This window comes from Harpia harpyja, chromosome 6 (assembly GCF_026419915.1).
Source record: "Harpia harpyja isolate bHarHar1 chromosome 6, bHarHar1 primary haplotype, whole genome shotgun sequence".
Taxonomy (NCBI): Eukaryota; Metazoa; Chordata; class Aves; order Accipitriformes; family Accipitridae; genus Harpia; species Harpia harpyja.
Genome location: NC_068945.1, coordinates 20,392,755 through 20,406,251, shown reverse-complemented (window position 1 = coordinate 20,406,251; position 13,497 = coordinate 20,392,755). Strand labels below are relative to the sequence as shown.

Sequence of the window (13,497 nt, the reverse complement as noted above, 5' to 3'; positions counted from 1 at the left end):
GGCGTAGCCTGGATCACAATCTGGATCTGGAAATAGAGGCTGGAAATCCCACTCTTGACGTAGAACTCCCATCGTTAAATCCCTCGGCAGCCTCTGATTTATGTAAATGCTTATACAAGGTGGAATCAAATTACTCTGATCTTCTAGTGGTTGGAAATCTGACATCTACCTGTAACTGTTTTCACTTAAATTCTGTAGGCTTTAGTAGTAATACCTATGAAATTCTGTGTTTTCATTCTTTGAAATCTTACAGGGTGCTTTTCTTTAAAGTCTAGTCCTTAATAGGTTCCAGCATAATTAAGCTATCATCATCTAGGATTGAGGAGAGGATCTTTGGAAGGATTTATTTTTCTCCATTTCCTTCACTGAGTTTCTAAAAATGTCAGGACACAGAAACTAGTTGCTGCTCTCAGCACGTTTGAGCAACTGCCTCGGCCCCTGTGCCTTCAGCACAGTTGGCTGGGCTGAGCTTCGTATTCAGATACTTTCTCTATCAGCCTTCCTCCTCAATGCACAGCCTGCTCGTTGCTGTGTCTCCTGGCCCGTTCCATTCCTGATCATCCTCTTTTTCCAAGTCCCTTTTCATCCCATGTGTTTTAGGCCTTTGCCAACTGTGACACAGTCCTCTACCCTGAAAGGTTTCAGAGTCTTTTCCTTGAGTGACAGAGCTGGGGCTGATTGTTTCTCTGTTCAGTGTATCTAACACAGCTTTTGTCCCATCCCTGTCAGCTTTTGGAGGCTGTTTCTCATAACGTGTCTATATAACATGTATATGCAACATCTGTAAAAGTAGAGTATTATTTTTTTTTTCCCCCTTGGGAACCTCTTAGCTGTAGTAGAGTCACCGTTCTGCCTTCTCTGCACTGTTTGGGCTGGCTTACTCCTTTGGGGTGGCTGTAGCATAGACCCTGCATGTCACTGAAGCAAGGGCCCTATTGCTCTTCCTCCGCTGCAAATGTCTGCAATAATGCAAATATGGGGCATAACAAGAAGAAAAGGACATGGCGCTAGGCGGCATTTTGGACTTGTATCCCTGGAAGAGAAGGATCGGTCCAATGCCCAGCTGAACTGAGCCTCTCTTTGCGCGCAGGTGCAGTCAGTCAGCAAGGCAGCATTCACTGGGAAATGGATCCAGGTCTGGGGGCTCAAGGAGTGGGAGGAAGGTTACAAAGCATCACAGCCGACCTGTGTGAGGTCCAGCCCTGGCTCTGGGAAGGCTTTTGGAGGGAATCAACTCTTGAGTCTTATGCTTTGTGTATGACACTTGGGAGAGGTCTGTAAAAACAGGCTGCTGGGGCTGCTTGCATGCTCACTTCTTTCAGGTTCCAGGTAAAGATGGTGTAGGTGTAAACTGTGCTGTGCTGTCTACATGCTTGCTTTTTTTCCTATTTATAACTTTTGAATAGAAGAGCCATTTTTGCAGGCGAGGTGTGTGTGCTGAGACTTTACCTTGTATCTTCAGGAATGAATAAGATCTCAAGTGACAGGTCATGTAGAAACACAGTGCTATAGTATGTTTGCTTTTTAAAAAAAAAATAAAAATTAAAAGGATTAGTAGACAAGGGATACAGACAAATTTGAATCCAAGTCCCTGTCCACCTTTCACTGTGTTCATTGTGACTGGATCATGACTTTTCTCTTTTTCTGGAAAACTGCAAACCAGATAAATGTTGACTCTGAGAAGATCAAGCAAATAATTTCTGCTCTTCTTTGGTTTGCACTGTTGCAGCACGAGGGCAGATCAATGGAGTAAATCAGAAGTCAAATATCTGCCCTGACCCATAAGAAAACATGGTCCTTGGGGTGGAGCGCGAGGCTGATAGAAGACGCGCTGTCTGTATTCTCATCCGATCCAAGGGCAGGCTGCTGTGAAGGCGAGTCCTGGTATGGTAGTGAGGATGTATTGCAGGTCTCTGTGCATCAGAGCATCACAGTAACCAGCAATGCTGCTCTAGGGATCTAGGAAGAGCATCAGACTAGCTGCTCTACTGAAGCTCTAATTTGCTCATCACTTTTGGCTGATGTGATTAGCAGTCAAGGCTAATTACCTGCAGGAATGCTCCCTCTTGTCTCCCTGAACCCACACATGAGAAAGCTAGTGTTATGATCCTTGGCAATATAAGCTGTTACTCCTTTCCGTCATAGAAGAAGATACGAATATTAATGAAATGAAGACAGGGGAATGCTTCAGGATCAACTATCCTCTTTCTTCAACTTTTCTTCTCTCTGTGTTCTGCTTTGAGTGGTTTTGTTTCTCCTATTGCTAGAACAAAGAATGGCAGAAATATTCTCAGAAGCAATCCCATACACATACAGTCATTATGCGAACAGATATAGGTATGCTCTGTGCCAGCACTTTTTACTGTTGGTGAAGAAAAGAGGGAAAGTAACTGGCAGACAGATATATAATGTGTTTATTTCCATGTAAGTAAACGTGATGCAGTGACCTAAGGAGGGGGTGGTAGAAGGTTAGTTGAAATGGTCTGGAACTTCAAGCAAGACTGAATTTAACCCTGCCTTCCTGCATGCATGCGTGCCAGCTGCTCTTCGTCGGACAGGGAGGCAGTCTTACCCAAAAGCTGAATTTCTCTTTTTTTAGCAAAAAGTAAAAATAGAAAAGAGCCAACAGGTTTCAGTATACCCTGTGGATCACAAACTACCCAGAAGGAAAAAAACTAACATGGCTGGGCTGGGTTTGGGGTTTGATCCCTTGTCTCCCATGCCAGCACACATCGCGGAAGGTGCATTCAGCCTTGTTGAGCTAATTGTTTAGGAGCGGAATCAAGAATCATTAAGATCGGTGTACAGGGAGAATTAAGAGTGTATGACTGAAATCCATACAGACCTGCTGACTGAGTGGTAGCTTGGATGCTGAAGATTGTGTGGCTACAGTAACACAAAAAGGTAATGAGGTAAGTTAGCTTATAATGAACCCTGTGAAGCCAGCAATTTACAATATTCTAGGTATTCAGGATAAAGCTGAGCTACATTTATATTTAGCTATATTTGAACTGTATTGCCATCTGAGACATTGCCAGAACTAGCTGGGCACTGAGCAGAGGTACAAAAGATCCACATTTTATAAATCTAGGTATCTCACATGCCAGTAAGGTCCTAAGTCCTTCAGGACTTCATATCTGAGCACTTGCCTAGTTAACTCTATCAGCACAACAGGTTGCCAGAAAAAATAATGGAGTTTGTGGGAGCTCCACTTTCATTCATTAAAGGCAGCACTTAACGTGGGTTTTTGCTTTCTAAAGCATGCAGCCTTACAGCCTTACAGAAACGAACACGTGAACCTGTAGTTGCGTATGGGAGAGAAAATCCAACACTGGGTCCATTGAGTGTTTGGGTTTTTTTGTTTTGTTTTATGTTGAGTTTTTTGTGGTTTATTTTTATTTGTGCAGAAGTTGAGATGGGAAGGGAATATGTGTGCATGAAATTGTCCAGTACTTTAGGCTTTGTTTGTAAACAAAGCACCTTTCAGCTCTGATTTCTTTTGGTGTTTAATAACCAGTAACAAATAGCGTAATTTTCAGAAAGTTTCAACAGTGGAAGGTTCTTCCCTGCCCTTTTCTCAGTATCACTCTTCCGTTTTTCAAATTTCCTTAAGAATCATGGTGCCAAGAGATCTGATTGGATGCAAGTCAGTCAAAGGGTTTTTCTGTTTGAGCTTGGACTCTACTACCATACTCATGCCTTATTGCAGTTGAAACTTGAACTCAATCCTCCTAGGTATTTTCTTTGATAGGGGCTAAAAGATAGTCTCAGGAAAGCTTAAATATCACTGTTTCTTTCAGGCAAGATATTTTAAAATCCACATTAGACTTTTTCTACCTGCTAGTTGGCAATAATTTCCAAATTCAGTTATATGGTACAGCTATAAAGAGAACAAAATATTTTTTCCCCCTTCCCTACTGGCAACATTTAACTCAAAAGGAGCCTGCATGTTGCCAGAGTCCTCCCACTCCAGTCCTGTCCTCCAGGGACTCTGCAAACCACTTTGGAATGTGCCGAGACCTTTGGGACACCCACACCCTGGGAGAGAAAAGAAGTTTGATAGCATTCTTGCATTGGCTTTCTGACATTGCTATTGAGAAGTACCAGGGATATATTGTCACTGTTCTATTTGTGGCCATCTATAGCCTTGCAAAGTATTTTTTTTTTTTCTTTTTTCCCTGTGGATGTCTACCTGCAGATAGGTTCAAGACAGGACAGTGGTCACATGGAGGTTTTTTCACATTCTGATATATCGTCACCACCAAGCATTTTCCAATTTAAAACACAGAGAGCTAACGTTGTAGAAAATACTATAATCAGCCACGATGTACAGTGTGTCTGAAGTTCAGGAACATAGTCTTAAGTAACGTTTGTCTTTGTGACCTACATTTTAAATAGCAATGTTGTTGTGGTTTTTTTTTTTTTTTCCTTTTTCGTTTCAATGGTTGTGCTTTAAAATGTAAAGTAGGGAGTGCGCTTGAGTGTGACAGGTTAAGAATTTTATATATTACCTTGCCTCTCTGACTGCTTTGCTGAACCATTTGCATTATGACTTATTACCTCCATCTTAAACTGGAGAGATCATCTGCATCACTGGCCATAGTGACTGCTGATAATTCCAAAACAATTGTTAATTGGTACTATTTTGGAATTACTGCATGTTTAGGTTTCTGCCATCATTACAACACCCATTTTACGGCTTTGCATGTTGTTCAGTCACTTGTTCAAGGTGAGTATAAAATGTTATGGAACATTTTGCCCACTCATTTGCACAAGTATACATAATAAAATAAAGCAGAAGGCAGTGCAAAATTGGGCTGAAGCTGTAAATTGTGTTCTTTAATGCCTGCCTGGTCCATAAAACTCTATTTTGGCATCTAGGTAAACTTTGTATTTAAGATTTGAGTTCTGGATAATATGAAGCTTATCACCATTTTTTTTTTTTTAACTATGTATATAATTCTTATCTTCTATCCGTAAGCTGTTTAGTACATTCTTCACATTTTCATGTCTGAGCGCTTTCGTATGTAGTGACACATACCTTTTATTACAGTTAAGTTTCCTACTTTCCACAGTTTGTAAGCTGAAGTTGCTAGATTATCAAATCTTCTTGACTCCTGGTGCTAACTTCTTTCAAGAGATCAAACAATGTGGGGCTTGTTTCTTATGTTCATTGCACGTGGCTGGGGTTGATAATTTTCATATTTAAACCCAGCCATTGCTCTCAGCTTGACAGTACAGGGAGAAAAAAGAAGCAGGAAAAGGGCAAAGTGGAAATGCAGCATAATGAAATGGTGAAATGTTATGGTGGCAAAATTTAATTAGCTGTAACATAAGATAAAACAAATCATGACATTTATTTTTAGGAAGAAGCCTCCCACAGAGAACTGCAGAATACCTTGCAGGGAGAGCTACACTAGAGAGAGTTTTTGAGAGTACAGATATTCTCATCAAGCAACAAAGCAGGAAAGTATCTTTAGAAACCGAGTTGTTTATTATCATTGTTGTTGTTATTAACACCACCACCCATGGAGAAGAGTGAGTTGCTCCCACAGCATCTAGTGCAGAACAGATACATAACAAGAGTTGGAATCCTAAGAAAACTGGATATAAGCAGCTGCTTTTGCAGACTAGCTATTCTGAAGACAATATACAGCATGTATATTTGGTGGAAAAGAGAAAATGAGTAAAATGTTAAAATGAGACCAGAATGGGAAAATAAGGCAGGGATTGAAAGAGAGAAGGGATGCTGGGAAAAACAAAGTTAAAAGAAACCCAATGAGGGACCATTTAAGAAGCACAAGGGTGGACTATGGGCTGGAAATTAGTATAAATGGAAAAGAGCTTTCTATTTGCACTTTCTTCTTTTCTGAAAGAGTATTTTGCTAACTCTCAGTTTCCCATATATTAGTCTGAATTAGCAGATGTCCTGATTCTCTGGATGTGGTCCCATTTTGCACAGCATCAAGCTACAGGATGCAAAATGCCCTGCTGTGTCTTTTACATGATCAGCAAGAATAATAGCTGAAGAAGTACAGAAATGGGATTTGTTGTCTTTATCTAGGTCATGTGGTTATAATTAACCCATCACAGGCAGCTGTGTTCAAATATGTTTACACATACAGGTATAGCTATATACCTGTATACGCGTGTGCATTTGGTTAGTTATACCAAACGTCAGTAAGCTAGGGAAGAGTCAGCAAACGATAGATGCTGAACAGCAAGAACAGACAAAAAGATTTGGCTTATGTTGTAGTGCTGCATCCAGTTTGCCCTTCCTCGTTCTTGTCATACTCATCATACATCAGTCCACACTGAGGTAGTCTCCGTATTCATACCTATGAAGAGATTGGAAATAGCACTTGACTTTTCATCAGGAGATGCCCAGAAGGGAGTTGGTGGCAGCAGGCCTTTGTCCAGCAGGAATGCTGTGCACTGGGAAACACCCAGTTGGATGTGACAGTCATGTAAGATGGACCAGTCTTGTAGGTACCAGAACCGTGACATGGGTTTAGCCAGAGTTCACCTAAAATTCAGCCTCTGCCTATTTAGATGTTGCGGATCCGATTGTGCGCTGATTCTGTTCAGTGTTTGGACTCTGAGGAACGCATAATAGTCTGTGACTGTTGCTAGACTGGGCAAGGGCTGAGTGAGTCAATGCTGGCCCTGTCTGAAGCAGTGCTAGTCCTGTAAAAAAAGAAAGGCTTAGGAATAAGCGTTAATTCACTATTTCATCCCTTATTTGGTGGCAAGATAGTCCTTTATGGTAATTAGTACAGTGCTTGTTTAAAAATCATCCTTTCTAGCTCAGCCAGCGGCAACTTTTGCATGAGCAGGCAGCTTAAAATCCAGCAGAGGGCAATGCTGTATTGCACCTATACAGATATCGCAAGTGAGTCTACCTCGAGGACCCTTAAATTATCTTCCCTAATGGCAAACCATGCATTTAATTCATGATAGATTATACTAACCCTGTGGTTGGGGTTTTGCAATAATGTCCTGGAGTGTTTCTGGGGAAATCACTCCCATTGGTGGTAGGTGTGTTGCCGATACAAGAATGGACTGATTGCATTACGTGTTTGAGCTGTGCAGGAATAAATCAATCATGACTTGTCATAACTTTCCACAAAACTATCAAGAGTTAACATCCTAACATCCCCCACCTTTCCTTCTTTCCTTCTCCCACCCCTCCCCAGTACTTGCCTATTAACTTCTTCAGGCGTTGAAGTTTTATTAAGGCTTTTTTTCCCCATCATTGTTTCTTGCAAATTCACAAAAATGAGAAATTACAAAACTCAGTAGTTAAAATTGACCATGTTCTTGGGAGACTCAATGAAACTGAATTCCTGTTTTACAGTAATTGTAACAACCATGCATACCATGATACTCTTCTGTCCTTCTAAACATCTGGGAAGAAATTAGAAACAAATGACCAACGGGAAGTACCATTTAGAGTTACAAATATCTTCAGCTCTCTACCCCCTCAGGAAGAGTATAAAAAGCAGTGGAGATCTTACCAGGTCTGGTGCTCTAGTTTGATTTTTAGACAGCTGCAATTTCACAGGTTTATATGACTCTGATTTCATTTGAGGTCAGTTGCACTCTTGTTGTTTCAGGACTCATCTCTGTGTAATTCTGGTGTAACTGAAGAATCCAGAGCCTTCAGGAGCTCTTCACTCTTGACAAGGGCCCCTGGGCCCAGAGAGGAGTCCATGAAACTGGTCTTTCGGCCACACACCAGCTCCCCTTTGTTACCACTATGGCAGCTCACAGTAGTAGTGCAATCCCTGGAAAGCTGCTTTTCCATGCTGTCCTCCAAATTCCTCAACTAGCAATAGCAGTTAAGGGTTTCAGCTGGGTTTATGGGAACAGAGATAAAAGTGTTCCCAAGGGATTCTGGCTGGAGTAGAAGCACCTCTTTGAGAAACCTTCTCTACTTTCCCTGTCCTCCCAGGTTGGACTACTCTCTATAGCAACCTGTGGAGTGACTGGCAGTAGCAAAGGGAGCAGGATTTCACTTTAGAAGTCTAAAATACATAAGTTCACACTTTTTAGGTTTTTTTCCTGTTCCTACTTCCACAATGTCAGCAGTGACTTCCACATCTTGCAAGCCAGTTTGTTCTAGGGGACCAGCCACCCTTATTAGGATGCAGGGCAGAGGTTCCATTTTCTGTGGTTTGCCTATCTGATTGTAATTGCAGAGCAAAGGAGAGGAGAGGGTGGAGTGGATGAGAATGTGTTTCACTGGTGCTTGTCTCTAGGACAGTAAGGATGGTATGATATTGATGGATAATATATTGGAAGGGAAGGAACATAAATATAGGGTAAAGCCTTACTAATTTGATCCATGGGTGATATATCTTTCTGCATTTAAATGTTGGTTTCTAAAGGCTGCCACTTTAACTACAGTAGAATCTAACTTGTACAAAGAGAACTTGTTGCGGAAGAGCAGACAGATGCCGTCCTTGCTGTGTCTGAGGTGTACATGCCACTATTCCTACCCTGCACAGGCACTGCATAAAGGCATCCAGCCTGTGGCCAATAAATTGCTATGATTAATGGCTTTTACACCTTTATTGTAAAGAATAGATTATCAGGAGCAAGTTAAATATTAAGGGATTTATGACAGTGGGGTATATGAGGGAGGTGGCTGTGAGCTTTTTCATTGGCAAACCCAACAGCCTGGGATTTACAACTAATCTCTGGGCAAATTGTTTTTCTTAATCAATGTGTGCAGCAATGAAGTTGACTTTGGTTGCTTAGTCTGGAGCTGGCCACCTTGCTATTTCAGTGTGTGTGTGGTGCCCTTAGCGATACAGACTACCTGCTGCTTTCTAGGAGAACTGAGGTGCCTGGATCAAAGCTGTGAAGCCCATGCTGTACAGATAAGTGGCTTGAGCTGCCTCCTCAGTAGGCACCAAGTCAGTGGAGCAGCCGTGAGTTGTGCCAGGGGATGAGGAGCTGTCTCAGGTGCTGTCACAGCTCGGTACAGACCCCAGTGGGGAGTGGGTTCCCCCCCCCAAAAATCTAGCCCCAAAAGTAGGCAATTCAAAATGGGTGAGAAAATGAAATATATTTGTGCTGTAAACAACAAGCGTATACATTGAAAGAAGGATGAAGGCAAAAGACTGCTGTCCCATTTCTCTTCTAGTGAGAACCAAAGCCTCCAAGTGTTGTTTATAAAACAAGCCTCAAAATCCAGCTTTTCTTAAGTCTTTAAGAGGGCAAATATAACTTGCAGCCAACGAAATTCCATTGTCTCTGCTCTGTGGCAAAGTAAGTGTTTTAATTATATTGTTTTTTTTAAGGCCATTCGGACTGGGTCCTTGAATACCAAGTCCCAGCTGAGCGTGAATTCAAATGACTGAGGCCTAAGCCCCTGATAATAAGGGTTTATTAAGGAAGCACTAACGGAGCTGAACTGGAGTGGACTGAATGGCCAAACTGAAATAATGGAATGCTTGTGGCAACCAGAAAATGATTGTTTATTGGCATAATCCCAGCATAAACTTCTGCCAAGAGCACGCAGTCTTTCCTTGCCAATTTCTTCATATGGGGAAATACAGTACTGAATTTCTGCACGTAATAGCAGTGCAGTAGAATGGGAGGAGGAGAAGTGGCAGTTTGCATGAGGAAGGGAAAAAAAGTATACATACCGAAATGGTGTAAACAATGTGATCCCTAGAGCTCTGCTCATCAGCAGGCTCTGAAGAGACCACCTGGGTTTCTACTTTAGGAATATGGTCTGAAAAACATGGTTTTGGCTATGGAGTTCTCTCTCTCCTGAATCTCTCAGTATCCCTGAGTGCAGCATGCAGGGAATAGAAAAATTTCGAACTTGTTCTAAAAATCCTGCCTTTATGATGGTTGAAGTGCTTATGAGCAGTTTCTTTCACACATGAAAAAAGAGGACTGTCTTGCAACTCTTCTGAGAGACATGTTCTCAAGAAAATTCTGTTGAATCACACTTGGCAAATATTTTATTCACTGAGAAATGCAGTTATGAGATGTAGCTATACATAACTGCAGGTTAAATGAAAAAGTTTATGGAGTAACTGCTGCTCATGCAAGGGAGAAGAGAGCAGTGAGGCTACTCTATATCCTGCTGCCTTGCCCTTATCTAGTAGTCTTTTGGATAGGGTATTTAGTGAGGGAGTCCTGATTCACATCCCCTCTGTGTTGGATTGGAAAAGTTTTTCTTTTCAGCCAAAACCTCGCATATCTGAATGCTGTAAATACGGTCCTACAAGGCACTTTATAGTGGTAGTTTCTCCACATCTCCCATGGAAGCTAATCATGTGGTATAAAATACTTAAATTTTCACTAGGGCATAATAATCCCACCTTCCAGGAAAATGCCTTTGAGGCCATTAGAAATAACTAGTATGAGACAAATTCACTATATGGGTGATTGAGATGCCCACCTGAGAAATCTCTGAGCTGTAGCTAGGGCTCTCTTGAGGAGTAGGAAACAGTAATCAAAACCTCAGCTATCAATGACAGACAGGATCTGAAGACAGATCTTCCAAGCTTTAAATTTTTGTCTTGAAATCAGTATAAAATTCAGCAAAAAAAGCATAGTCATAAATGATTTTTCTTTCTTTTAATTTCTGCTGATGAATTAGTACTAAGTTTGTGTGACTACCTGATTGTTCAAAGTCCCAAAGGGGTGGCTCTCAAAAAGCTTCAGCAGGAGCCTCGTTGCTGTGATATAAGGTCCAAAGCTGAAAAATAGTCTGGTTTGGAGAGAAGTGGGAAAGGATATTATCTGGAAACAATCAGCCAGTAGATCAACAACAAATCTGAGCTGTTCTCAGCCTGCATTTTTTTCTTTTTAGTTCTAGTTATTGTTACATTTGGATATGTGGCATAGATACAGCTTTTAAAAATTACCTTATTTATATGTTAATAAGAACTCAATTTGAATAAAACCTGCCTTCCAGCAGTAGTTCAACCTTCTCCAGGGCTGTAGCCTCCTTTTGGAGGTTAAAAATGCCAACTTCTTTTTTCCTAAATGCAGTCTTATCTTTCTGGCATCTACTGCCAGATGCTACAGTATGTCATTAGTATGACTCTTGTCACAAAAGTCTGTGCAGAATCTGGACTTTATTTAAAAAAAAAAAAGAAAAAAAAAAAAGCTCTTTAGCCATTGTGGTTTGGAAGGTCAACTCTGAGGAAAGCTTTTCATGTGTGACCTGTTGCATTTTTATTTATCTGAATCTTTAGTAAACTGAAAAATAGTCCTTGGATCGTTTTGTTATTCTCAGCTGGCTATTAACTCTCTACACCAAAGATGATGGTCTTAAATTCCAACACGTTTAATACCTTTTTTTTTTTTTTACCTCTTTGAGTATCCAGTTCTCCTGCTTGGACCCCCGGGATAACAATGGGTCCAGTTCTCCCTCAGTTAGCTGCCAAAATCTCCAGTTGTCTCCCTGTGAATTTCTGTATCCTACTTGCACAGCGAATGCAGAGATCTGTGGCAGGTGCAAAATGAAGACTATGGGAACAGTGTGAAATACGTGTTTGCCTGCCCACGTTCTAGGAAGAGTTTCAGTTTTGCATTGCAAATTTTGCAATACTGCTAATGAATTTTCAGTTCACTGATTATTGATGTGTATGATCTTCCCATCCAATGACTCTGTTAAATATTTAGTAGTATGAATAATTCCTTTTTATTTTTTCCTTGTGTTTTTGCTTAGTGTTCTTCCAATGCTAGAAGTTATTCTTTGTTACAGAAACATAGATGGAATAGGATATGTGTCTGGTTTTGGAAGGACGTGGCTTCCCTTAGGAACTTTCACCTTCCAATGGTTTGGTGAAAGCTATCTTCCAGTTTGGAGAGAGGACTTCGTTTATTTTTTGTTTAAAAAGAGTTGTTTTAGTGGTCTTAAGAGAACTTTGTGACCCGAAGCAGCCATGAGGTGCAGAATGACTCGTAAGGAGATTCTCTTTAAAAACGTGTGTACAAGGATAGAGGAACAAAGAGGAGGGGAGACATCATCTGGAATTAGAGAAGATGAGACTTGGAAGGGTAATTGAAAGAACAGGGTGAAATAGTGACCATCAAATTACAGCTGGGATGTCAGATAACAAGAATGTTTAATTTGAATGGAGTTTCTTCATTTTTTCCAATACCTTCCAGCAGATGAGGGTGATAACAGAGAAGGCTAATCAGTCATGAAAACGCATTCCCACCTCCCTGGGTAGATGAAAACAGGCATTTAAAAAATGGAATGTATTTTGACCTGTTGCATGGCTGGAAGGTAGCTGTGGGACAGCGCCCTTTGAATAGTACTAAAGCAGCATGCAGGCTTATTCTGTAGCTACCAAAATTTTGCTGCAAGTATGCAGCTCTGTATTGACTTCCAAAATGGAAAGATTTTATGGAATGTAACAATAGAGTTCAACAGTCTAAAATCCAAAAAGGCTTCTCTGAAGTTCCACCTCTTATGTACTGCACACTGTACAACTTAATCCTCGGCCATCTGCATCAAAAGATGTAGCTACAATATGTTTTGACATTTTTTACCTTGGATAGAAATATGAAACTTATTGCAGATGAGGTAAGTAACTGGAGTAGGGGCAACTCTGTCTACCTGGCCATATTTGAAAGTGGGATTTTCTGTCTAGGATGTGTTTCTGGTTAAGGTGCAAGAGTATTTTCTCTGAAAAAAGTGCTCTCTGTCACATGCTTTTTTTGGATAATTACAAGCAAGTTGATTTATGTCTCTAAACCTCAGTTTCTGTTCTGCCAAGTGAAGGTGATTGCACTTGCCCCTCCTCCCCTGGCTTGCTTGTTTCTAGGACAATCTCCCACGGATGGAGGCACCGTTTTGAGGTGCTGTTACAGAATGCAGCTGTTCATCATCGGTGCCTGATGGTGCTTCACGGCAGCAGTCAAAAGGTGTTGCTTGTTGCTTGCACCAATATGGTCATGGTGAACATTGGCCAGGCTCCTATACCTGAAAAGGGAGTGGTACTGCATGCCAACTCATTTTTTGCTATCGTTAAATACCATGGTGAATGTCCTTTTGTGAATTCAAGGTAGGGACCATCCTGAGTGGTTGTTAAATTCCACTGGAATAAGAGAGGCAGTTCTTAAAGCCCTAGCTAAGTAGGAAGGGCTGTGAAATACCTGAAAGGAGGTTGTAGCGAGGTGGGTGTTGGTCTCTTTTCCCAAGTAACACATGATAGGATGAGAGGAAATAGCCTCAAGTTGCACCAGGGGAGGTTTAGATTGGATATTAGGAAAAATTTTTTCACTGAAAGGGTTATCAAGCACTGGAACAGGCTGCCCAGGGAAGTGGTGGAGTCACCATCCCTGGAGGTGTTTAAAAGATGTGTAGATGTGGCACTTAGGGACATGGTTTAGTGGTGGACTTAGTAATATTAAGTTTATGGTTGGACTTGGTGATCTTAAAGGTCTTTTCCAACCTAAATGATTCTATGATTCTATGAATATCAATTGCAGAAGATGAGGTCTGAGCTCTTCTCT

At 41.1% G+C, this 13,497-nt stretch overlaps 1 protein-coding gene across 4 annotated transcripts in view; it reads left to right on the top strand.

Annotated features, from left to right (window-relative positions):
- PTN (pleiotrophin) overlaps positions 1–13,497 on the top strand; it is an 80,266-nt gene that overhangs the window by 28,185 nt on the left and 38,584 nt on the right. For 2 of the 4 annotated variants that reach the window (XM_052789883.1, XM_052789882.1), the window contains exon 1: positions 8,939–8,970. The exons of the other annotated variants lie outside the window; for them this stretch is intronic. In XM_052789883.1, coding sequence (XP_052645843.1) covers positions 8,954–8,970 — 17 coding nt within the window. In that variant the 5' untranslated portion in view covers positions 8,939–8,953. Of the gene's footprint in view, positions 1–8,938; positions 8,971–13,497 lie in introns of those variants that run through there. 4 annotated transcript variants of the gene reach the window in all.